The following is a 26129-nucleotide window of genomic DNA, read 5'->3' on the forward strand; positions in this document are numbered from 1 at the left end:
TAGGAAAGCGGAGATGGAGCTGAAGAGGAAGCAGGAGGAAGAGGATAGAAAAAAGAGAGAGGAAGAAGAGAAAGTTCTACAGGTTTGGCCCACCCTCATGGTGATACTTTCCCATGGTGTACTGTTGTACTTTCCTGCTGAAAAGTTGCAGGACAGAAGTTTAGCAAGGCGACCCAGCAAATGTTTATAAACTCAGAACCTGCAGTCTCCTCTAAGCTTCATGTGGACCCCCAGTGAGGGAACTGAGCCCTACTCACCTGTAGTGACTCACCACTCAAACCCTGCCACTATAATCACATTTAAGTGGGATGGTTTCCTAGACATAGCAGGACCTTCGTTGGGTCAGTGTCCACAGTATAATGTGTAATATTGTTACTGGTAAACTGACCCATGTCACTAAATTGTTATTGTTTCTCCCTGTTTCAAGGTTAAACATAACATAAAATATAAAATAACATAAAAGAAACACATGAAATAAACTGAGCGATGTACTGGGTTGACCTCAGAAACCTGTTTTACAGGAATCAATTAATAAAATATGTATTTCAACATGTCAATGGGTGGGTAAATCAACAGAAAATGAATCTGCAACTATTCTGATAATCAGTTAATAGTTTGAATAAGTTTTCAAGCAAAAATGCTAAAAAATGAATTGGTTCCAGCTTCTCGAACATTTGCTTCCTTTCTCTGAGTCTCTAGGATTTTAGACAGTACTGTATGTCCAACATAATGAGCAGTTTTGAAGACATAACCGTGGACTCATAAAACTTTTGATGAGCATTTTCACTGTCTTCTGACCTTTTATAGATTAGTTGATTAATCAAGAAAATAATCTGCACATCAACTGACAATGAAAATGAATTATAATCATTAGTTGAAACCAAAAATGGCAACAAACAAAGCAAACTGAGTGGGGAGTTAAAGGAAGCTCCAACATTGGAGACTTCAGAATCATTTGTCGAAATGTGCTGCGTTTAGGAGCCTCAGTACAGTCTATACTCATCTCTGAAGTCAAACAATTACAGTTGATTACAACTGAATTACAACTGAAACAATATGGACTGTAAGTTTTCCATAAGCATCCGAACACACCAAGAATGTTTTCAAAACAGTCCCTGCTTGCAGCAGCATAACAAAAGCTTAACTTAAAGCAAATTTCATGTCTCTTGAAGTTGATTTTCAGTCAGTATCATAATGAACTTACAAATGAATCCCATGGCTTCCACAGATGTAGTATAAAGTAGGTGTGTTTTGTAGTTAGGGAGCAGGGGAAAAAACCCTGCTAAACCACCAGTAGGGTTCTCATGTTTCCTCTCAGTGGTAAACTCTGCCTGCTCTCCACTCCGAGCGAAACATTCTCTTGCTCTGTGGTCCCCCACGGCAACAGCTTGGTTATGACATTGGTGAGATTGCAAGAGGGTTTTCAACAGGGTCTTGATTGATGATTCCACTTCCTGCCGAGTTTCCCCTAGTTGAACCTCTTCATCCCCTCCACATGCTATCCTGTGTTTTATTATCGTGCCTTTTACTCTCATCTACACTGTCTCGCCTTAATCCATCTCTGCCTGTTATACTCACTCACATCTAATTGTAACTTTTTTCTCATTGTTATTTCTTTCCCCTGGCCTTTTCATTACACTCACCTGTTCCTCCTCCTCACCTTTCCTTACCGCGCATTCGTCCATCTGTTACATCCACATCGCACCTTCTGTACATCCACACCTTTTTTTTTATTCACCCAAGGCCAGTTGGACATTTGCATGCTGCCATGTTTTTTTTTTCTTTCTAGCATGAGACAGTTGACCACAAGCTGTCATAAGCCACATGTTTCAGGAGATGCTTTGCAAAGTTTGTTTATCCCCAGCTCTGAGGCTCAGAACTGCAGCAGTAAACTTCCTAAGGGTCTCTGCTGTGACTTGTGTTGCATTTTACTGTGTTCTCTTCGATTTTCTGCTCTGTCAAAGGTTAGCCTAGCGCTGTGTCCTGTTCTCTCCAAACTCTGCATCATGGTGTCTTTCAACCTAACCTTATTAGTCTTTGAGTCTGCAGTATTTATTTTCTTAAAGGGGGAATTTTAAAAAATCCAGATCAGCATTGGTACTGAAACCTCACAGTTTTTAGTATTGGTTCTCGTGCTTCACTCTGGTCATGTGTCACGACGACTGCTTGGACCGTTCTTCAATATGAATAATATATTCTTGGAAATGTAGTTATATTTAAAGCTCCTCGGAGAAAAGGATCCATTGTGCACTTCATTTTTGGCTTTCTACAAGGAGATAGAGGGTTGTACAGGATATAGAAAGATACATTGATTTGTAATTTATTTATTTACATAGATATATATAAATATAAATATAAATTTAAATGTTCCTACTGATTGTTGTTGAATGCTTGTTTGTTGTATGCCCTGTTGTGTTGAGACAAATGACCAGTAAAGCTTTATTAGCAGCCCTACAACCTGGATAAATAGCCCTAATGAGGCTTGGGCACACAGCAGAGCTCTAATTGTTTTGAGGGGTCTGGCACACATGGCAGCATTGGTATTTAGACAGGATTTAGATTTTTGGAGATTTTATAAAGTCACATTAAGAGCGGAAGTGTTGTGTTGTGTATTTGCGTGTGTTTATAGGCAGAGCTGGAAATCCAGCTGGCTCTGGAGCGTGAGGAGCAGGCCCAGCGCGCCGCCATACTGGAGCAGGAGAGACGAGACAGGGAGTTAGCCATGAGAATTGCTCAGAGTGAGGCGGAGCTGATCACTGAGGAGGGGCAGATGGATGCAGGCCTGCGCAGGTATTGTATATGTGAACTCAATACACACCTTTGCATGACACATACTGCTATTGTGCAGAGTATGCAGAGCACAGTGAAGAAGTAGTGTTGATCTCAGCATGCGTGTGTAACTTCATTTTTCCTGTTGCTGTGTTTTCTCCCAGCGATGAGTCTTTTTCAGATCTTCCTATCTCCTCATCCTCAGTCAGAGCCATGTAAGATATCAGTGCAGCTTTCTGTGACTGCCCTTATCCAAGCATACCTAACACCAACAATAATCACTCACTCACTCCCTCCCTGTCTGTCTGTCTTAAGCTCTATCATAGTCCTTAATCTCTCAGCTGCTTAAAATAGATGCAAAATTATACCAGCAATGCAAAGCGAACAGAAAAATCTTTCGATTTTTACAAATCACTAATCAAATTTAGATGTATGGTAGGTGTTACTTTATGTGGCATGAATCATGAGATGTGCCATTTAGAGGATAATTATGTGTGATCATTTGATACATAAAAATGAAGATGATCGAATCATAAATGAGAGGTGGATTGGAATGTGCTGTCTGTGATCTTTTTATGTCTCTGATCCTAATTGGCTGTGCATGAGTCTGCAGGGTTTTAAGCTTGTCTGTATCCTTTGCAGTGCTGGTGCAAAGCACCAAGTCATGAGCTTGACCATGTATGTATGTGCTTCCCCTGTCTCATACTTTCAGTGTTCACAAATTTAGCTTGTTAGGTGTTCTCCTGTCCTATGGATACATATATATTTTATAACTTCTGCATAACTGTCTGATAATTACAAGGGAATTTTTGTTGTAGGTCTTTACTCACTCCCTCCGCTCTGCCTTAAATCTCATTAGTCATATCAGTGGCCTTTTTGTTTAGAGTATGTGCTATCTGTGAAGATAGCTGTTACCAAGTATTTACTCCGCTGACAACAGCTCAAAATATTCAGTTTTCTTACGCACCAAGATAAAATGTGTATTGTACAAAATTTGCAGTCGCACAAAAGGACACTATGTTTATTTTCTAGTGTTGAGAGTGAGCTTAGCACTAGTGATGATACACAGTTGTGTGTGTACGTGAATACCAGACAAGTCGTCCCAACAGAGTGTAAAAATAACTAACGAGATGGAGGAAAAGAAAGCTCCATCATTTTATATATCAGGACACCTCAGAGTTCATTATCAAGTTCATGCAATGCACACTTACCATAGGGAAAAAGAAGAACTGTGTTCAAAACTTTAAACCAGTGGCTCCAAACCATTTTGGTTCATGACCCTTTGGGAAAAAAAAAAAAAAACCTCAGTGTGGACATGAGTTTTGAGTGTTTCAGCAAAAAATTGTTTGATTTGAAGGATTTTTAGAGACTTAAAGAGGTAAAGGTATTTCAAACTAAAAGGAGTAATAATTAGAGAGCAGTCAGAAAAAATAAACCCAATTTCATGCAGCTTAAATGTTAAAGGGACATTTTCTACCCTTTTAATCATCTGTTGACCCCTTAGATAAATGTTGGGACCTCTAGGTTGGGAAAAACTGGCTTAACACAAGGGTTGAGTAAAACTGGCAGCCTAACAAAGGCGGGTTAACAGGTAATGTACACTAGCACCACACGTAGAACTGTTACTATGGTTACCTACAGTTTAATGTACCTTACACACTAGCTGTGTTCAGAATCACTCCTCATTCACTCATTCACTACTCCCTACATAACAGAGATTCAGTAGTTTACTTTATAGTGGGCAGTGAACTGAGATTTCAGACATTAACTAATCATTGTCATTTTGCATCTTCACTGACAGAGTCGCTCAACAGTCATTTCCTCATCTATAAATATATAGATAGTGCACCATGCAGCGAAGAGGGAGTGATTTCGCACACAGCCAGTTACTGGGACCATTGTTTAAACTGTTGACTGAAACTACTTTATGTTTAACAGATACAGCATATTGCAGCTGCTTATCTTAATTTGAACCTGGATACTTTCACAATATCCATGGCACCGAGTTTCCACTACTCCGCTCTGTGTTTATAGCCAGGAGAAGTTCTCTCAATTCCTGTGTGGTCTTTATCTGCAGGTCCGGTGAGCACAGAATTTCATTTGATCCAGTAGCCTGTAATCTTGTCAGTGTTGGCTCAGGCATCCATTGGCCACTTTGCATGTGTCTCCTACTATCCCTGTGAGTCAGCTGACCCTTGGCAACCAAAAGAAGATCTGTGGCAAGAGAGCAGCTCCAAAGGCCACGTGTGTCGCATGTGCACACCGCAGAGCTTAAGCACATGAAAGCCTGCATGAAGTACAAGTGTACACACTGGCTGCCATTGCTGGCATCGTAGCTAAAGGACGAAAGACCACGGGCTCCCTCCACCTTCCCCTTCCTCCAACCACCTATTGCCAAAAGCAAAAACCTTGGCCAGCACTGCACTTCCACTTCTCCTCTCCTGCCTCAGCCCTGGCTCATCAACATCACACGCTGGCACGTGTCCCAGCCAAAAATCAGTCTCATCTGTCCAGTCAGTATGAATTATAAATGGTAATGGTAATCTGGCTAATGTTTTGTAGATCAGTAATCCTCTACACTGAGACTTTAGCAGCTATGCCGACTGTAAATAGAAGAGGTAAATCCTTTGTATTATTGAATAAGCAGCTTCAGCTCAGCAGGGAAGCTGGAGACATGAGCTCAGACCCGCTGCAGCAGTCGCGTAAGTAGCTGAAACTGCGCCATCAGTCTGAAATTAAAGTACTGCATGGTTGTTCCTTGTTTTTCGGTCATCTCACATTCACGTTAACGTAAGCCTGGACAAAACGCCCTGAATGCCGGCAGATGTAAGCAGGCATCTGGCAAGTGGTGACATTAGAATAGCTTAGCATTATTTTAACTGGAGTTGAAATAGTAGGCTGTAAGGATGTGGACAAACTCTGCTCTTCAGCTCCCCTGCTGACCAGCCTCTAATGTGAATTTAATCGGCTGAGACAATGAGGAGGGCTTGAACAAAGCGAGGCATCTGTTTCAACTAGTCACACTTGCTGTACCTGTCTGCACCCCCCCCCCTTTTTTTTTTTTTTCCCCAACTCTCACCCACATTCATCTGTTCCTTGCCATAGGGGTCCTCAGGTGCAGGCGAACAAAGCAGCCGCTGGTGTGAAAAAGTATGACCTGAGCAAGTGGAAGTATGCTGAGCTGCGAGATGTCATCAACACTTCCTGTGGTGAGAAATCCCAAACGCACCCAGGTTCAGCATGATGCCGTCTTTATCAACAAAACAAAGTGTGTGTAAACTGAACCAGCCGCCACAAACAGATCGAGGTGGTAGAGCTCTTAGTGAGATGCATTATGCACATCTTTGCCCTCCTTAATTCCAAATGTATTTACAGTTTTCAACCTACATTTCCCCACATTAAATAATTCATCAATTCAATGGCACCATCTCCATATACACAAGTTTTCATCTGCACTCTGTGGCATTTTTTCCTCTCAGTAATTTTTTTGCGTAACCAAAGTGACCGAGAGAGACCGCAGCTGCACAGAGTGTGGACACAAGATGTCTTGTCTGAGAAAATCGAAAGGCCAATGTAAGGATGTTCCCACAGCTGCTACGGCTCATCAGCATGCGTTTTAGTGGTGGAGAGAGGAAATGATCATTAGGGAGGATGGCAGACTTCTGGCCTTCCCAGTCATTCCCAGCCAACCCACTCCCCGGTCAGCACGAAAAGCAGTTGCCTTTCTGCTGGCCAAATGTATACAGAACTCTGATCAGTGTTAGGGACTCTGATATCCCCTGTGGGATTGCAAGCACATCTGGCTAATTTGTGGAACCGTTTTGCTTTGGTGGTGCTGGTGGTGATACCGAAAAGCTGTGTTCAAAGTCTGACTGATTATAGCGTTATATTCTCTAAAAGTACTGTTTGTTATGAACATTTTCTTAGTATTTAATCACACTGTAAGCCCCTCAAACTCCTTATTATACTGTCTCATATTTTGAGCTTTGATACAAGTTCATCAAAATTAAAAGCGTCACTCCACTTTTGTCCAATATACCATGCCGTATTCCTTGAATGTTTTCAGCTGTTTTGTATGCCACTGGGTGGTATTCAAGGTTGTTTCTGGTTTCTATACACAACCCACCAATTGGTCATGTGACTTCCAAATCACTACAACAGCAAGTACTGTAAACAATATTGCAACCAACCTTTTAAAATATTTTTGACAGAAAACAATATTTCCTCCTAAAAGAGAAAATATTTACAGAAAATACGCACACAAAAAATGTCAGTAAATCCAAGATAACCAACGTTACAGCCAAGTTTTAAAAATATCTTTTAGACATGCAGCATTTCATCTTAAAGGAATAGTTTGACATTTTGGGAAATACGCTTATTAATTACAATTTACTTTCATACCAAGAGTTTGTCAGAAGACTCTTGTGTACATTAAATGTGTCACTACAGCCAGCAGCCATTTAGCTTAGCTTAGCATAAATACTGGAAACAAGGGGAAATGGCTAGCCTGGTTCTGTCCAATGGTAATAAAATCCACCTACAAGCACCCATTAGTTTAACCCATCAATGGGAAGACAGGTGGTTAGGAGGCAGGAAGTGTCTAATTCAAGATGCAATCTAGCACTATGGGAAATGTAGGACCCAGTGTGTTTGAGTTTGACCCATACTGGGGACTAAAAGTAAGGGGATCTCTGCCTCTAATAATACAGTTTTGACAATTCTTTTGTCTCCTGTTAAATCTCCCAAGTTCAATACTAAGTCATTGAACTACTCCTTTAACATTTTTAAGAGATGTAAAATAATACAATTTCTTTGGATGCAAATGGATTTCTTCATGTCAAGCTCTCAATTTTATCGTTTTACTTGACCAGAATTAGACTTTGTCTTGAAAAATAAATGATAAATGTAGAGAAAATATCTTGAAGCCGGTCTACATAGGATGGAAATGATAAGTCATACTTGTATGTTTCACATCTCTCTTAGTGTTTCACCACGTTGCCATCAGTTTCTGCTCGTTGCCATCATTTGAGTACTCACTGGTGTCCTGTTGTGTGGACAGACATTGAGCTGCTGGCGGCCTGCAGAGAGGAGTTCCACCGTCGTCTGAAGGTGTATCACGCATGGAAGTCCAAGAACAAGAAACGCAATGATGACGGAAGCGATCAGAGGGCTCCTAAATCCGTCACTGACTATGGTTAGTGGAGAGTGTTCTGACTATTATTGTGTTGCTCTAAATAACTTTCATTATAATGCTTTACCTGTGGATATGAGATCTGTATACTCTCATATATTCAGCATGTAAATGGGCATGTTTATTTACAGATGCACACCTCACCTCAGGTACATTAGGTTACAGCCGTTTATTTTTCTCCACTTTCGCCTCTCGCTTTCATCGGCAGGAATTACTGACCTGCACAAATATCCTGCCTGTGTTATCTAACATTCAGTTAGCTGACAAAACGCCAAGGCCTAAAAATCCAGCCGCCTTCTGTCTGGCTCCGTCAGAAGTATTTGTTCTAATTAGCAAGTAACTGCCAGCCATGCCTCGTCAGGTTCAGTGGCTGCTAGTATGACACCTCGCTGCTTTGCTCATTTCATTCTCAGCTCAACTAAGCATGGTTTGTGCAACAGACATACACACACACACACATACACACACAAAATGTTATTTAGCTGCCTGAAAGCTTGTTGGTACTCCTCATTTCTCTTCTTTTTCATCCTAAAAACAAATATTAAGTTTGATGGGGAATGCAAACAAGAGATTCACTGTTATTTCTAATTTCACTATATTTACTTGCCTTCTTCTTTTGATATGATAGCTCCTGAAAGCCGTACTGGCTGCACTTTGTTTGTCTTATATTTGGATCCCGTTCTTGGCCTCCGTTGATGCAGCAGGGGTTTCATCAGGGCCATTTCATAAGAGGCTAAAAGCTGCTTTATGTGGCTTTTCCATATAGTATTACATGAGCATTTCCTGGGTCCTTTTTGATCTTATATGTTTTGAAAGCTTTATACTTTGTTTTCTGCCCAGCTCATTGTGTTTTTGCTGTTAGTAAAGTAAGGTTACATTTATCTGAAACCAAATGACAGATTTTTTTTGTTGTGAATACTCCGCCGTACAAAGCTACCCTGGAGATGAAAAGCAATCTCCACTTCTAATTCGGATCGAATATTTTAAGGATCACACGCTGTCTCTCTGCCCCTCTGCAGCTGAACAGAACCCAGCTCCTCCGATGGCGGCCCAGCATCAGGAAGTGGCCATGAACCGCCAGCAGCGATATTTCCGCATTCCTTTCATCCGGCCTGCTGACCAGTACAAGGACCCCCAGAATAAAAAGAAGGGCTGGTGGTACGCCCACTTTGATGGGCCCTGGATAGCCAGACAGATGGAGCTTCACCCAGACAAACGGCCCATTGTGTTAGTCGCAGGTGAGTCAGCAGTTTTTGTTTTTTGTCATATTTTAGAGATTTTCTATAGAAAATCAGTTTTATTTTGCTTTACTTTAGTATTGCAGATAAGTTTTATTTTCATGAGCAAATAATTTGTTGTTGTTGTTGTTTTGTTTTAAATTCAAATTACTAATGATTCATTTAATATATTGTTTCCTAACCGCTTTCGCCTGGAACCCATTAAAATGAAGCGTTCTCTACTTGTCCGGGTCTCACAGGTTATATGTCCTTAGTGTTGACAAGAGTTGTTAGCAGTTCAACCAAAGAAGGCTTTTTAGATCTTTAGAGATTGTTGAAGGATTTTTGAAGGCCTATAAAGTATCTAGTATTTCACAAGAAATATAATTTAAAAAAAATAAGATTAAAGTAATGAATAAAAGACAAATTTGTGTAACAGAATTTTTTTTTCCTGTCTTATGCCTGTTATCATCTTGAGTTGCCTCTGATTTATCTCAGGTTGGGAAATGCTGGTTTAGTCTATAAAATGTCAAAAGAATTGAGTGAAAATTGCCCAAGACCTAGATCCTCCAGTCCCTTGTTTTCTCTGACAAACAGTCGAAAACCCAAAGATATATATAAAGATATAAATCAAAGGAAAGCAGTAATATCATTACATTTGAGGTTAGGTCAATGAAATAATTGTTTTAGACAACTTCTTATGCGGTACATAAAGGTGTTTTGTAAGTAAATGTACAGTAAGTGGGTGGCTAACCATGTTTGTGATCAGCATACTTGTACTAAGTACACGTCCTGCCCGTAAACCTCTGTCCTCTTTTCGTCCACCAATCAGGCAAAGACGATATGGAGATGTGTGAGCTGAGTCTGGAGGAGACAGGCCTGACCAGGAAGAGGGGGGCGGAGATCCTGCCCAGGCAGTTTGAGGAAATCTGGGAACGCTGTGATGGAATTCAGTACCTCAAGAAAGCCATTGAGAACAAGCAGGCCCGCCCCACGCACGCTACCGCCATGCTGCAGAGTCTCCTCAAGTGAACCAGAGCGCACAAGATAAGCACTGAACCAACGGTTTGGTCCTGAAGCATGACACCGATACACACACTAACAGACACAAACATGCACATTAAAGGGCAGCCCAGTGTACCTGTGGTTTGTGGGATGAAAGGAAGTTACCACAGAGAAAGAGGCTGAATCATCTCTTTTTTAACTACCTGACCTGTATGTTGTTTATTTTCACTTTTTATATCTTGATTTTCCAGTGGAACAGAGCTAACACAGTGTAGGGTTAGCAAGTGTGTTCTGTCTTCTTCTCAATCTGTGCTTGAATGCAATATCCCACTGTGAGGCCTTAAAATGCAACATCACTGCACAACACCAAGGAAGTCTTAATTGGTGCGTAGCCTGTCTACTGTAACTATAAACCTGAAACCTTAATGGTCTGCTATCGGGACAAAAAATTTGACTTTTAGAGAAAATGTGTAGAGATACTTTTAATAGTAACAGTTTTGTCTTTTAAGTCATACGTTATAATTACCATTTAGCGTCTATAAATACACCTGATTTGATTAGAGAGAATTGAATTTTTCACACAGGAATTCAGATTTTCTTTCTCAGTTTTGCATACAGTACTTAAACATGACAATCATGGATAGAATGTCATACAATGAAGAGATAGAGGATAAGTTATATTAAAAAAATAAAATATACTTATTTTAGCTTATACTGTATTTTATAATAAGTAAAATATAAAAGATTGTACTATTATATTTCATCCTCTATCTACTACAAATATGACATCAAATGGTAAAAAAATTATGTGTTGGATAATACTTAAATCTTTTTCTTCATGCAGTTGCAGGATGTATTTTCCTTCCAGAATAACTTTTTAAGAAAGATTCATTCGCTTGAAGAAGTGCTTATTACCACCTTAGAGTCTTTGTCTTTTTATCCATCCGTTATTTTCTTGCCGCATACACACTTCTGTTGAATGTTGAAATGCTTGAAAAATGACACTATTTTGTATTGTTGTTTTATTTGATATGCAAGAAGGGACGTGCAGAAGATTGTTTGCAGTTTTGTGGGTTTGGGGTTGTTTTACAGACAATAATGTAGTGTGTGTGTGTGTGTGTGTGTGTGTGTTACGTGTGTTTGTTCATGTAATATTTTATTAAGCTGATTATTTGACTCCTGTTGGTTGGGTCATGAACATTCCAATCATCTCATTGAACAATCAGATTCTACCTTTGTTTAGACTCACTTATTTACTGGAAAGATACAGTCGACGATACTGTAACTAATGATTCACTTTCATATGTTCCCTCTTGCATTGTCTGTTGTACTTTGGCCTTTGCTTTGGACTACTGTAGAAAATAAATGTATGCCCCCATGTTCTTCAGTTTTGTTTTGTTTTTGCTAAGTTACTGTAGATAATTCAGAGTTAGTAACATCAGCTGTTAATGGCCGGTGCGCTGTAAATGGAGCTGAAATCCTAATGCTAACGGCAGCTAATGAGATTAGTGTGTAGATTAATGAAACAACCAAGCCTGATGCCCCACAGAGCTGAGGCTCACTCAAGTTAAGTGATCAGCTGGATAAAAACAGACTTGGGGCCTCTTCGGTGCATTTTTTTCAGCTTTTATAGTCAATTTTCAGTAACCAACCTTAACAAACACTAAGTGGACATGTCCTTGAATAGATTGCAAACACCTTTTGCACTTTTTTGTCCCACAAATATGGTTGGCTCAGACTTAGTCTCATCAATAAATGATTTTAATTTATCACATCTGGCTCAATTAGACATACCCAATAAGCCTTGGACAGTCACAAACAAATGAAACATCAATATTTTTTAATGCAAAAAACATTTTATTCTTTGATTTTTTTAAATGTAAAATGTGTAAAAAAAAAAAAAAAAAAAAAACGGCCCAAATCTCAGAAGACAAATAATAAGTGGAAAGTTGTTTTGAATAGGACAAAATGAGGGACATACAGAAAAGCAGCCAGTATTTCTATGCACAATATGTCATGACAAAAGTCAACAGCTTATACATTCGTTCTCTTTTTGGGACACAACAAAGTTTAAGAGCAGCATTAAAATGAACAACATCGTACAGTCTAAAGTTAAGATACCAACATGTGTATCAATTTGTAAATAATAAATACCTCATTGTGAGGTAAAAAAACAACCTTTGCCAAGGGTATAGAGGAAATGTTCCTACCATTTAATATAGAAAATAAATATTAGATTCCACTGCAAGATAACCTAAGTCCACCTTAACATCCATAGCTCTCTGTCTAACAAGACACCTTCATCACTATGAACAAATAATCTCAATCACTGGTCTACTGTACCTGCATCTGCTCGTGCATCCCACATACAGTTTAACGGGAGCTTCAGTCATCTATTCCTCGTGTTTTGCTCTGTGTCACCGTGTTGGCTCCTCCTCAGGTGTCATCAAAGAACTGTTACTTCAAAACATTCGTTATCTGATGCCCTTAAAAGACAACGTGTTCTGTATTCATTTGGAAGTCGCCACGTCTAGAGGAGAGAGAAGGGAGAGGGACTCATCCTTAAACAAGCCATTTCTCAAATGATAAATGAAAGCATACCCTTGGAGATTCATCTACAAGTTACTTGCATTGTATAAAAAAAGAATTTAATTAAACTATCGGGAGACTTTTTCTTTGCTCTAGGTACATAGCAGAAGCATTGATCAACACAAGTCGTGCAATCATGATCTTCTTTGGAAATCATTTGGAGGTTAGATTGTCATACAAAAAAAATTATAGAAAAAGTATCAAATTAATGCAATGCTTTAAAAGTCAGATGATTTGGTTTGTGAGATTAAAAAAAAAAAAGAATCAGCAAGGGCAGCATGCACAGAAGTTTTACCTTTTGTATGCATCATAGAGCTGTAAAATATTTCATATTTACTTCAACACTGTCTTAGACCAGAAGATAACATGCTGTTTATGAACCATACTGGATATCTAAAGTGTGAAATCACTGGATGTCACTTTAAAAATATTGTATGTTTTATAAAACCTTAGTTTTACATGGCAGGTTCAACATGAGTTTGCTATGACGCCCAAAATCCCTACATTTCCCTCAAGTTTACACTTTTAAGACTTAATTCTGACATATCAGCTACAATATCAGGGTTTAGTTTTTGGTCCTCACCTCATTGTGTGGAATGCAGTGATGAAAGTCCACCATTTCTGAGATTAACTTTTCTGATCTTGTTGTGTAGAGTTGTCTGGGGATCTGTGGAGACAGAGTAGACAGGCTCAGTGTTTACAGTGTGCTTCATTCAAACTGTATATTAAAAGTTCCAGGGGCACTTCAGGTAGATTAAACAGATGCAATGCATAGGAAAGCAAGCACTGTACCAATGGAACGAGCTGCCAGAAGGAAAGATCTACAAAAAGAGACTATACCTACAACTACTAGTGCACAGTTCGCTGTTTGATTTAGCAAAAGGAATCTTCAAAGTTCTGGATCGTGTGTACCTTAAACACCCTAAATTGTGTTTGAATCTGTGGGATAAGGCCTCTGAGCAACTGCTGAAGGTACACGAGGACCTTGATCTGCATTTAATTACCATTAAAGCCGCGATGAACAGTTTTGAAATACTGTTTAAGTAAGTGATACATCAGTTTGTTAACTTTGATGGCGAATTTTAAGTTATAAATACAAAACAAAGACGAAATGCATGGAGGTTGAGTGCAGCCCAACTGTTCTACAAGGAAAACAAGGTGATAACTTGTAGAGAGTTTGTTAGAGTGTATCAGTTAATATTAGTTGAAGGTTTGAGGTTAGTTGCTTAGTCAGTTTAGCCATTTGTGCTGCACGGCACAGTGTACCTCAATACTCAGATGTATATTCTCAATTGAGGCAAAATGTTCTTGCTCAGACTGTTGGGATTGGGAAGAAGCAGAACTTGAAGGGCATGGCAATGTGGACACTTGAGTTAAGACACCGTCATCATTTTCAAATACTGGGTTCACCCTCAAAGTATTCTCAAAGGCATAGGGAGCAAGGGTGTGCCTACAATGCAAAGGAGATGAGGTGGTGAATTAAAATGATTTTAAAACAGAGGGAGACACCCCATGAATGAGAAAAACACTTTAAATTATGCACAGCAAAGGGGCTCATACTTACACTAGTGTTACAGCCTTTCTGGTCTTTAGACATTTCTTGTTAATTAATATCAAAATGCCAATGACAGCACAAACAAGGCAGAGACTTCCCACGAGGCAGGTTATGATTAGAGGAGGGTCTAACGGCATTGACACCAGCTCATTGCAGCGTTCTCCATGGTAGTGCCAGTATTTACCTACAGGGCATCTGAAAGAGATGAAAAAATATACACAGTATGAGTCGGAGAGAAGTACCCTATATACTGTGAAGTTAACTAAAATAAAATGACAGTTTCACTTTGTTTGCGATTTGCACATATTTCGTAGGAAATGCCCTGAAATGCACATAATCACTCGTCATTCTTCTGCCGTCGTGTACCTGCAGGTTGCTCCGTGCCCGGGGATTATTTCACACAGGCCCCCATTGAGACAATAGGTTGGCTGCAAAGTGCAGGTGCTCTGACAGGGCAGGCCGTCCACGGTGCTGTAGCCCGGATCACACAGACACTCCGCCTCATTGGTCCAACTGTTCACCACGCAGCGTGAAAAGTCATTGCAGGCCAGGAACTTGCAGGGGTCTGCTTGGTCAGCTGAAACCGAGAGAGAGGAGCGAGGAAAGAAAAGAGCGGAAGCAGATGAGAAGAGGGAAGTAGAAGAAATGCAGCCCAGAGAAGTGATAGCTCATTGATGCAGTGTCGGCGTGTCTCTCGCTGGCTACAGAGGGGGAAATTAAAGGCCATTTTGATTGATGTGAATGGAGGAGTCTGTTTTCACTGAGGCGTGTTTAATGAGGTCAAAAACAGTCATGAACCCTCCCAAGTAAAAAGATGCATCAGATTTATACAGCACCTCACCTACAGACTGCAAGAGACAGCAGAGCGAGGATGCATGTAGTGTCTGACCTTGTTGCATGAGCATAGGTCACTGCAGGAACAGATTATGGACTTTTCTTTTTCTGGATGAGGTGTCTGTATCATGTCATCACATCTGCCAGCATTGCCATATTTCATACACACAACAGGGAAAAATGTATTTCAGGAACTATGAACTTACTTTTGCTTGAAGGCATTTTTTTTTTTGCGATTTCGAGGTTTTTTTCCTACATAAATAGAACAGGAAAGAAATTAACAGTGAGTTTGAACATCGATTATATGATCAAGGAGATTTCACCTGGTTCCACTTCCAAGGAGCGACTGTCGATCTCGATGTCAAGCCGTTTAGATGCTGCATTACAGAAGTCTTCGAGCACACAGTGCACAGCCTCCGTGACATTATAAGGTACCGGCTTGTCCAGTTTCATCCTGCTGTTCACCACAACACTACCGTTCCTGAAGTTGAGGATTTCCAGCTGCTTAAATCCAGTCAAATTGGACTGAAGATATGGCAGAAGCTGTGGGAGAATGTGAGGGAAAGCAAATTCATTTCTTGAGGAACTTTATCAATTTATTCAACTACTCCTTTTCAGATTTTTGAGATGATGTACTGAAATTTCTCAATTAAAAAGATTAGTTTTATGTGCAGTTAGTGACGAGTGAGAAAAAGAACTTGTTTGCAGCAGGAACATGGAATATAGTGTTCCTGAAAGCCATGATTGGTTTCATCCTACAGGGTAAGAAAGGAGTCGTTCTTGATCTTAGGAGGACAAAGATTTTCACTTGGACAGTTACAATAGGTCAATGAAATTATGTCAGATTCATGTCCATGCCAAGAGTCAGTGACGATCTGTGTCCTCCTGAGAAGACGACCATGGGAGCAGAGACCACATTTAATCCTGTGGATTTTACTTCCACAATGACAGAACTGAGGTTGTCATAGCATGGGTTGATTTTGAATTATTCAGGTCACATTTTAAAGTGTGAATGCTATGGATAGTTCATAATTAAATTTTGATGCAAGCATGAAATCCTGCCATTACTGCGCTGACTGTAATTAGATCCAGAACAAAATTAGGGGCAGGTTTATAAGCGTTAATATAGGAACACAGAACGTGCTAATTCTAGTCACGGAAGAGAGTCGGAGAACACATGATTTAAAGATCAGACACTTGCATGACAGCAAAGCCATCTCAAGTCCAAAAGACATCTATAATATATGCTGTTTGGTGGAGGCTTTTATCTCAACATATACATGCTATATCGTTGTGTCAAATATCTCTGCATTATCTGACCTACGCTGCCCTTCAAAGTCAAAATGCGGTAACGACATAGTTGCAAAAAAATAGGTCCAGATGAGAATCTAACACCAGATACACTGGTCCTGCTAAACGTTAACTAGCCTAGTTTAGCAGAATAGCAGTAACTGCCCCTGGAATTAGCATGCTTTGATGTGGTTAAGCTGACACCCACTTTAAATCATATACTAAATGTATTAAATTTTAAATTCATTTATTAAACTTGCTCCTTGGCTACAGTGGACAAGAAAGCCGAAGACAAAAGAACATATTGTGTTTGTTGATCCTGCATTTTCCGTGTGTCCTTTGGATAACGGTTTTGACAACACTGACAAGTCTGACAGCACTTTATAATCCTAATGAGCCATTAAAATTAAGGTTTTACAACTTATACAACTGTTGCACAGTTTAATTAGGAAACTTCAAACCCTTTTTTCTCAACTTAGCTCTTTCTTTGTAAGGCAGTATACAGCATCACCAACACCTATTTTAAAAAACATCTGTGCAGTAGAAAAACATTTATGCAGCCTCGTTGTAACTCACATCTTACAATTTTCCACATTGTTGCATTTAAACATTTTCCCTGAGACTGAGATCTACAGCTCAGATAACTGAAAAACCAGTCTATTAAGACTATGGACTTGGACTGATGACGGTGGTGATGTTTAGATGGGGAGGAAGTCGGCCAGCTCAAGTAGTGGGCCGGCATCAATGTTCATCGATCGGAACCGCTCTCCTTCCAGCCACTTCATGTTCACTACACACGAGGCAAACATCAAACCATCGCAGTGTTAGAGGGAGAGATTACGATGCTTTAGCTGGCCTGGCTGTGGAGCGGGAGATAAGAGGCCTTAAGGAGCTCTGCTCTGATTGGGTTACTTCACTTATCACAGGCAGACAGTTTACTGAGGGCTAGATCCCTATAGGTAATAAGTCTCTGAGAGAAGAGGAGAGTACAAGAGGATCCAAGATCCAGAACAAATGGTCAACAGGGTGCAGTACAACTGGACACACAGCTTGCTGTTTGGTCCTCCATTTGTCTTAATGCAGAATGCCAAATTATACATGTGCACTGCAGATTAGATACCAATCTGTTGCTCTATTGCTTTCCACACAAGGTCAAAGCCAAGTTCTTTCGCAGCAAACCTCAGTGCAGTCTGTACTGTGGACTAAGGAAAAGCAGCGATGCTGCAGATTCATTTGTTGCCCATACACACTATACTTTCGTAAAGAAATGTGGACAGCATGGAACAAACACAGCCATAATTTCATACTCTGACACAATCACATGTGCTTCTCAGAGGTTACACATGTATCTACTGGTTTTTGTTTTGGAAAACCCAGTGAAACATCCCTTCTCTGATGTCACAAAATGAAAAGTCACAAGGAATATTGTGCTGCCATGAAAATGTTTCAGATTCTCTGAAGCAAATAAAGTCATTCCAACCTCCATGTCCAAATTTATTGGTTGCTTCACAAACCAGTAGGTACAGGAGTAATGGAGGAGGAGTGGGGCAAAGGAAAACGGGAGCTGAAAGCTACTCTAGATTAATAGTTCATAAATATGTCTGTATATATGTGAGTGACAGTAAATGTACATTATCATAAAAGGTGTCCGATATCCAGTGACACATTACATGTTTCATTATGTCCATTTAAATGGGCTGCATAATGTATTTACATCTATATTATTGTTGCTGCTATTTTTCTGTGATTTAAAAAAAACAGCTTGGACCAGTTTGAAATATTTGTATCACAGTGTCTCTTCTCTACTAAGTAGCCCATTTAAAGGAAGATATATTAATGGGATACTGACAATAGACAATATATGGTAAAATACTTACCAGTTCAAATGTCTGACCACATTAGCTTTGCCAGGAAGCTAAATACACTGTAATGAGGAGAACTGCAGAAACCACGGTTTGGGCAACCATTAAAGATTGGAGATGGAGTATTATTTGTTATTGCTTTGTATTTTAGTATGTAATAAATATCTATGAATGCAATTTCTGTCTGTGTATCCCTACCTCTTCATATTGTGTTCCCTGATCCAGTGAAGACATACATTTAGTCTATATCTGGTATAAAACAAACAGTCTAAGAATGAATCGACAGGCGATCTCTGAATGGAAAATGTTGCTTTCTCTTTCAGAAAACAAAATCAAAACAGATCCAGTTCATTGCATGAATAATCAAACCTACAACTTTTCGACATTCATGTATACTACTCTGATAAATGAGTGAACATCTATTGAGAAAGTATCCAAATATAATACATTAGCCATTTATCTTAACCCAGAGGCTTATCACTCAGAAGACTAAGCCCACCTGCCTCAGTAGCTCACATTTCCTCTGCTCTGGCTCTTGGCCTTGCAGCTAACAGGCAATCCAATTTGTATAGATGAAACCTCCTCAGTTTGAAGCTGAGACCTTTACGTAACATAGAATGCAGGGCACCTCCGAGCAAGCCTAAAAATACGTCCCCTCTGTCAACCTCCGGGCATGCCTCTACACTAAATAGGGATGTCAAGCGATGGTTCTTTCTTTGATGTCAGCTAACAGGTGCAGATTTAAAGAGATGCAGTCCTTACCTCACCTGTATGCCAGCAGCTAATGCAAATTTAAAGCTCTTATTTAAAGAAAATGAGCAATGTAGCCTATTTGTCCTAAAAAAAAATTAAAAAGAGGAGGCATTTCAGCATTAATTATAAATATGTGCATTGGATTTACACATAATGTTCCAAAACAAAATAACCTCAACCAATCAGTGATCAATTTTATTTCATTGTCTTGTTGCCCATGGTGGTACATACATATAGTATGTCTATAATAGCAGGTAACCCATTCAAGTAATACCACTGCAACATGCATACAGATGTTCATGCAAACCTGACTGATGTCACACTAAGCAGATTGGAACCATTAATAGCACAATATGTGTGTTGCTTGAACTGACCGGAGTTACTTAAAGCTTCTTACCACTAGTCACAAACCAATGACTAAGGCCGACCAAGGTCCCATGATTCAGACTACCCAGGGCTAGTTTGCTCTCTACCACGCATAAAGCAGTACAGTTTCAGGAACATAAGATACATAAACCTGCGTGACTTTCCTATTAGGTTTACTCAGCATTTATTCATTCATTCACTCACTCACTCTCTGCAAGTTCATCTTTAAGGCTTCAAATATGCACAAACACACTGGTCAATGTTGTAACAGAGACATACGGGCAATACATAGATTCTTGATTTTGTTGGTGAGAAACTAACTAGCCTAACTAGAATTAGATTTTTCACTACATAACATTTCTCATTTTCAAAAGAGAAAACTGTAAAAAGCATACACTGTAGTCATGTACAGAAAAATTATAACCCCACAACAGACATATAATAAACAGTGTATGTTATGTTATTATACAAAGTAGCTTCAACAAGCAGCATCTCTTTAGCATATCACGCCAGAGCGCTTGGCTGTACAAAGAATTGACAACAGTTGTTTTGCTCACAATGTTATTCTTTAAAGGAGTAGCTCAACGTTGTGGGGAATCAGCTTATTAGCTTTCTTGCTGAGAGTTTAATGAGAAGATTGATACCATTCTCATATCTATTAGCTAAATATGAAGCTACTAGCCAGTGGCCAGTTAGCACAGCTAGGTAAAGAGACTGGAAACGAGGAGAAACAACTAGCCGTAATATATTGTTTAAACCATACAAAAACCAAAGTCAACTTTTGGACAGAGTCAGGCTAGCTGTTACCTTATGCTAAGCTAAGCTAACTGGCTTTTGGCGATGTTCTTATGTAAGGGTATGTTTAGACAGAATGTGAGGTAAATTTTAGATGCATGCTTGCATATAAAGTCATTGGAAAGACAAGTGGGTGTGAATAGACATGAATTCATCTGGGGTGAAGATGATATTTCAAAATTTGGGGTTTTCCCAGGGCCTTATGAATCTAGCGTCACTAAAAAGCATACATAGAGAAAAAGGAGAGAGACTGGAGGGAAACAACAGAAGGAACTGGAGTTTGTGGTGAGTCTGCCACCCAAACAGGCACATAGCCACAGAACACACGGCTGCTAGCTAGAGTACAGGCAACGTTTGTAGTTGGTACATTAGCTGTCTGAATAAATACACTGCAAAAACCATCCAGCGGTCAAATCTGATGGCTGGATGGTAATGCAAGACAAAAATCTGCTTCACTTTCTGTTTGAACACCCCTTAACTCTATGCAGGAAAGCAAATAAGCAGATTTACAAATGCTTAACTATTCATTTAGACCACTGTGAATGTTTACCTTTCGTGTTTCTTAGATTGTTTTAATTTTCAATCCTAATAACAAAGGTCTCTTTTGTTTTTATATTCATAAACTTTGGAAAAATACCTTGCCGACAAATTTTACAAAATTACATTCTTAGATATGAGTCAAACAGAATCTAAACAGTCCTTGAAGAAGCTAAAACTTTAGCACAATTCAAAGAATTAAGGCAAAACACACAAAACAATCTTGCCAATATTAGAACCCACTTCACATAAAACCACAAAAAGCTGATCCATGAGGTCTAATGTCTAATGTTAAGGACAAAAGCAAAGCGGAAAACTAAAGCTGAGTATTTTAGAAACATCAGAAATGTTAGGTGCTCTCAGATTTTTCGATACTGCATTTCAGAAAGGTTAGTTAAGAAATAGAAAGGTCATGCTCTCTCTGAGGCATTGGAGATTTAGTTCCAATATGGAAAAAAAAAAAAATACCGGTATGGAGGCTAAAGTCGTCTGTCTCTTAGGCCCAGATTTACTGGAAGCTCCAGGGTTTGGAGAGTTTCTGGACCCAGAGTGCTGTGTCTAAGTGAAACAGAATAATTTGATCATCTTTTTCATTATAGTATTGACACATTGGCTCCTCTGAAATTAAAGCAATTGCATACTGTAGAATTGATCAAGAATTTGTTAAAGCCTTATCATACTTATCTATAAAAATGAAATTTTTTGATTAAAAAAATATAAATTTATTATAATTTCCTGTTATTTTTAGGATTAACAATCAGCTGTGAGGACAAAGCTTACTGGAAAGTGAATCCTCACTTGTGCAGCACTACAAGATTTAGATTAAGCACCAACCTGGGGCTACTCTAATATCTCTTTGCATTTACTAAAATATCACGTAAAACCAAATTTAAACAGTAAATATTGCACAGATGTACTTTTATCACACATTTCATTTTGGGCTACAAAATTAGATATGATAATAGTGCATGGAGAAGCATAATATCCAGCATAAAAGCTTGTGTACCTACCAGCTCAAGAAAGGTATTCTCCAGTGATTTATACTCCGGGGAGGTCTTGTTGAACAGGTCATCAGAAAACATCATGTTAGTGACCCTCAAGCTAAAGAAAACCACTAACTCTTTGCTCTTGTCCACTGCAGTCATCAGAGGGGTACTGGCTTGTCTCATGGCTGGTGCAGGGCTGGATTCGTACGGGCGTTCAGACTCTGATGGGAATCCACTACCAATCTCTTCCTCAAGAAGCTCGGTCACTTCCACCTCCATCCCGTTCTGACTCGCTCCTACACCCTCTTGAATGTTTGAGTTCTCAGCAGGAAGGTCCATTGAGACCGGGGTCGTTCCACTATGCCTTCCACTAGACTCATCTCCATCTTCAGGGGCTTCGCCGCTCTCTGCAGGAGATGGTAAAGGCTCCGCATCTGTTTCTGGTTCAATGCCTTGGATTGTATCTTCATGAGATGATAGTGTGGAGACTGGAACTGTGGCTTCTATGACAGATACTTCCATTACTGTAGCATCTGTAGACTCCGGTACATCAAGGTTAACTTCACCAGGTTTACCACTCATCACTTCTTCAGGTTGGGAGTCTGAAGTTGCTGGGGGAAGATCCCAATTCTGTAGCTCTGGATTTTCCTCATTGACCCCATCAACTGGTTCAGGTTCTTGTAAAAGAAAACATATCACAAGAGGTTTTATAACCCACTGGAAGTATTTTGTTTAATAAAAAAATACACAGTCAACTCATTATGTATAGATATGATTGCAACTTAGGCAGGACACTCGTGCATCATCTTCTACCAGAACTCATATCTTATTGTTTTGATGATTTGGCTGCAAGTGTAGTTTAAGTTTAAAAATACATCTTCCAGCACCTCTAAAAAAAAAAAACTAATTAGCATGTTATATCATGTTTGTTTAATCCACACAGAAACAGAAATTTAGACAACAATTTGTGGTTTTACGGGGAGTTCCTTGATTAACATTAGCATAGTGACTGAGTGTTGTCATCATTCTCATACTGATGTTTGTGTATGGACTAAACAAATGAGATGCAATGTGCCAATTAGTGAGCTTTAGAGGTACTAGTAGGTGGATTTTCTCAACTTTGTCAATCTAGCTGTTTCCCCCTACTTTCAGTCTATGTGCTAAACTAATCTATGCTGATCACTGTCTGGCTCTACCTCCATACTTGAAAAAAAAAAAAAAAAAATTCCTAGAGAGACATTAAAATAACTTAATTTCATAGTATGATGCATTTTCTGTACCTGTCTTAAAAAACCAAGCTGTATGATGTGTACACTGAGTTCAATGTCAAAGGTGTTCCGTCAAATAAAAATACTGTGTGCAACTTTTTATACACATTTCCCCCAAATTCAGCTTGACGAAGCCTGACACATTTGGTATCTTTGGAAACTCCATTAGAATTTAAAATGAAGTTCCTCAGGTCTGAGCAAAGTTTGGCTGCACAGCATTGGGTTATAATGACTTGACCAGACGGCAGATCGATGCTTGTTAGTGGGTTTTAATATGATGTATTGCTTCAGCAAGAAGCATGTCCATGTGCTAAGGCAAACCTCCAAGTCTATTGTACTGCTATTTCCATTTCCATTTCCCATGAGAGGTGAGTGTTCTGTATAGATATGTGTAAGAGAAAAAAAAAAAAAAAGTTAATTTTTATTTGGACAATCCAGTGATTTTAATGTGTTACTAAAAACGCCTGTGGAGTCTGTGACACTTGCAATAGTGTAAAATTAAGTTGACAAATGTGCTGTTAAAGTTGGTGTTTAATTGGGAGCTTCTTCCTGCTCCCTTTTAATAGCTCTAAATGGATTCCACACCACAATCTAATGTTTGGTCGGTCGATAAAGCGATGGATTCTAAAACTTTTCTGTCCTGACTGAACTTCAATATCCTGCTTTAAAAACAAGGTTTAACCTGAAGTAGGCTCATCATCCGTCACCTGTTCTTCAGGTTCAGCCTCACCTCTGTCGTCTTGTTCAGTTGGTGGCATTTCCTCTACCTCTGGCTCTGCCTCCTCCTTTTCCGGCTCTGTGGTAGCTTCTAGTATTTTGTCTAGAGCTATAATTTCACCGGCCTCTTCAGGAGGATCTTGCGTGGATTCCTCTTCTACTGCTTCCATCAAAGGAGACTCATCACTGATGGCAGAAGTGGCTTCTGGGAGGATGTTTGGGATGAAAGGCACAAAGGTGTGTGTTTCTGGTTTGATTGTAGAAGCTTCCAGAGAGTTTTCTTTAACTGCCACAGTGGGGAAGAAACTTTGAGTGGGAGAGCTGTCCACTGTCGGGGCCTTTGCAGTGTTGTCCTCATATACTGTGTTCTCAACAGAGTTCATTCCGAGCTCAGCAACTGGATGAATTGTGGTTACTGAAACGGACGAGTTAAAACATTTATACAGCTTTAAAATCTAGTATTCCGAGCGCTATCCTATTGTTTTATTCAGTTAAATAGGATTATGATATTATGCTTACCAGCCTTAAAGCTGAGTGTCTGTATGTCCAGCGGCAGTGATGGATCCTCATTTAAGGCCTTTACAATGATGTGCTTCAGTTTAGGAGTATTTACATCCTCATCTGTCTCCGTCTCCTCAAGATCATCACTGAGCTCTGTCTCTCCATTAAAGACCACAGCGTAGCGCACAGACACATCCTCGGAGCTAATCAACACAATGAACCATGTCAGAATCCCTCAAAGTAGACAGACCTCACTGGTAATGGATGTCTACTAAGGCAGAAATGTCTGACTGATTATGCAAAAGAAGATATTTTGTGTAATGTTATAGTTTATCTTGAGAGAAACGCTTCAATAAAAGCCACTTAAGGGTAAAAGATATATATATATATATATATCCTCAGTCTCGTCTTATTTACTATGTTGTTTTGTCAAAATCAATGTGCCAAACCGTTTATAAAATCTTTAATGAAACTCACCGAAACCCCAGAACACGAATTTCTTTGAATCCTGGAACTTTTTCAAACACATGAAGCATCTATGCACAGAAAAGCAAGGGAGAATGAAATGGGTATGAAAGAAACATGCTTTGCAATACTGGGCTTGGATCATGTTTCTCTAGATTTGGTGATTTATAAAAGCAAATGATAATTGGAAGGAGGCAAAAAATACAGAATAAGAGGGCTGAACATCAAGAGTTCATGCATAATAGTCAAAGACCGAAAACAGAGAGGAAGTGAGGAAAGTGGCCTGTATATACACCGGGGATCTGATTAGGGGATTGGGAACAAGTGTGCATGTGTGTCTGGGGGGGGTCAGGTGATGGCTACTGCAGGGCAGGGAAGGAACAGCAGGCTCGGAAGAATTAGTGGCTTGCACACTGGCAACGGGAATAAAGATGCCAGTAATGTTAAGGATTGGTAGTAGCCATGACAGCCAGATGCAGATGCAGCTGCTCTTATTTCTTAATCCAGCATCAGCAAAAGCGGCTGCTGTTAAATGGGGCTATGATTGCCATGTTATGTTATGTTTGCAAGTTTGACATAAAGTTTTAAGATTGAACCTAATTAGCATTTGTGAACGCTGTTTGAATTTCTTGTTCCCACATTGAAGAAACGCACGCACACAAGTATGCTTGTAGGTACACTTTTCGTTCTGTGGTAGCGTACACTATCTAATTGAGAGCCAACATGCATTTCTTTCAAAAGAAATGATATGCCAGTGGCTTCTCACCATCGTTCTTAAGGGCTGTGGTCAGTCTCAGTCAACGCCTTCTTAGTCAGAGATTATCTACATGTTTAGATCTTACTATTCCAGGCCTGTGGTCATTTAGAAGTCATTTTGTCTAATCTTAAGTCCCCTGGTTGCAATTTTTAAAGGTGTTAAATCAGTCAGGGTGAGTTTTACACCTGACAATACAATATCACAGAGGCTTGCGGTCACGTTGAGCTCATTGTAAGATATCTTCCATAATGATACAACATTGCTGTGAAAGAACGGCTTTGTTTTGAGGGGGAAAATAAGGGGAGAGAAGTATAGAACAAGACAGAGGATGATATTTTGTCGGCAAAGAGGTAACGGTGACAGAACAGCTGATGTGAGAACTTAGGTTTTATAGAACACACACATTTTAACCGCAAAAGAGCTCACCTGGGTGTTTTCCTAAAGAATTGCATGGTTCAATTGCCCTGAGTAAGATTTTTTAAAGCCCTTAAACACAGCACATTTACCAAGGGGCTCTCTGTGTCTGTAAGAAGGTAAAGCAGACAGCTCAGAAAAAATGTTAACGTTTACTGTGGGTCTTTAAATTCTTGCCTGACTCTCACCTTTTCCGTGAGCCGTCGCGTGATGTCGTTGTAACGTGGAGCCTCGGGGTCACTGAGGAGCTCGCTGTAC

General features: G+C 39.6%; 2 protein-coding genes across 4 annotated transcripts in view; one reads left to right on the top strand and one right to left on the bottom strand.

Annotated features, from left to right (window-relative positions):
* Nucleotides 1–10976, top strand: part of myo6b (myosin VIb) — a 46951-nt gene extending 35975 nt beyond the window's left edge. Inside the window, exons 28-34 of the mRNA XM_040138247.1 lie at nt 4–82; nt 2630–2790; nt 2934–2984; nt 5875–5978; nt 7829–7963; nt 8980–9198; nt 10010–10976. Of these exons, the coding sequence (XP_039994181.1) occupies nt 4–82; nt 2630–2790; nt 2934–2984; nt 5875–5978; nt 7829–7963; nt 8980–9198; nt 10010–10209 (949 nt within the window). The 3' untranslated portion in view covers nt 10210–10976. The remainder of the gene's footprint in view (nt 1–3; nt 83–2629; nt 2791–2933; nt 2985–5874; nt 5979–7828; nt 7964–8979; nt 9199–10009) is intronic.
* A 1127-nt stretch (nt 10977–12103) lies between these two features.
* On the bottom strand, nt 12104–24947 carry impg1b (interphotoreceptor matrix proteoglycan 1b). 3 transcript variants are annotated; one of them, XM_040136317.1, is made up of 10 exons: nt 24713–24947; nt 24254–24438; nt 23748–24149; nt 21774–22414; nt 15484–15703; nt 14693–14903; nt 14336–14521; nt 14038–14221; nt 13355–13438; nt 12104–12712 (listed from the first exon to the last, which is right to left on the bottom strand). In XM_040136317.1, exons 1-10 carry the CDS (start codon nt 24769–24771, stop codon nt 12629–12631), a joined length of 2256 nt encoding a protein of 751 aa, XP_039992251.1. In that variant the 5' UTR covers nt 24772–24947; the 3' UTR covers nt 12104–12628. The 3 variants fall into 3 exon arrangements, with proteins under 3 accessions (XP_039992251.1, XP_039992250.1, XP_039992252.1); XM_040136316.1 differs by having other exon boundaries at nt 21774–22426; XM_040136318.1 differs by lacking the exon at nt 14038–14221 and having other exon boundaries at nt 12612–12712; nt 21774–22426.
* Between the last annotated feature and the right edge of the window lie 1182 nt (nt 24948–26129).

This window comes from Xiphias gladius, chromosome 10, assembly GCF_016859285.1.
Source record: "Xiphias gladius isolate SHS-SW01 ecotype Sanya breed wild chromosome 10, ASM1685928v1, whole genome shotgun sequence".
NCBI classification, from domain to species: Eukaryota; Metazoa; Chordata; class Actinopteri; order Istiophoriformes; family Xiphiidae; genus Xiphias; species Xiphias gladius.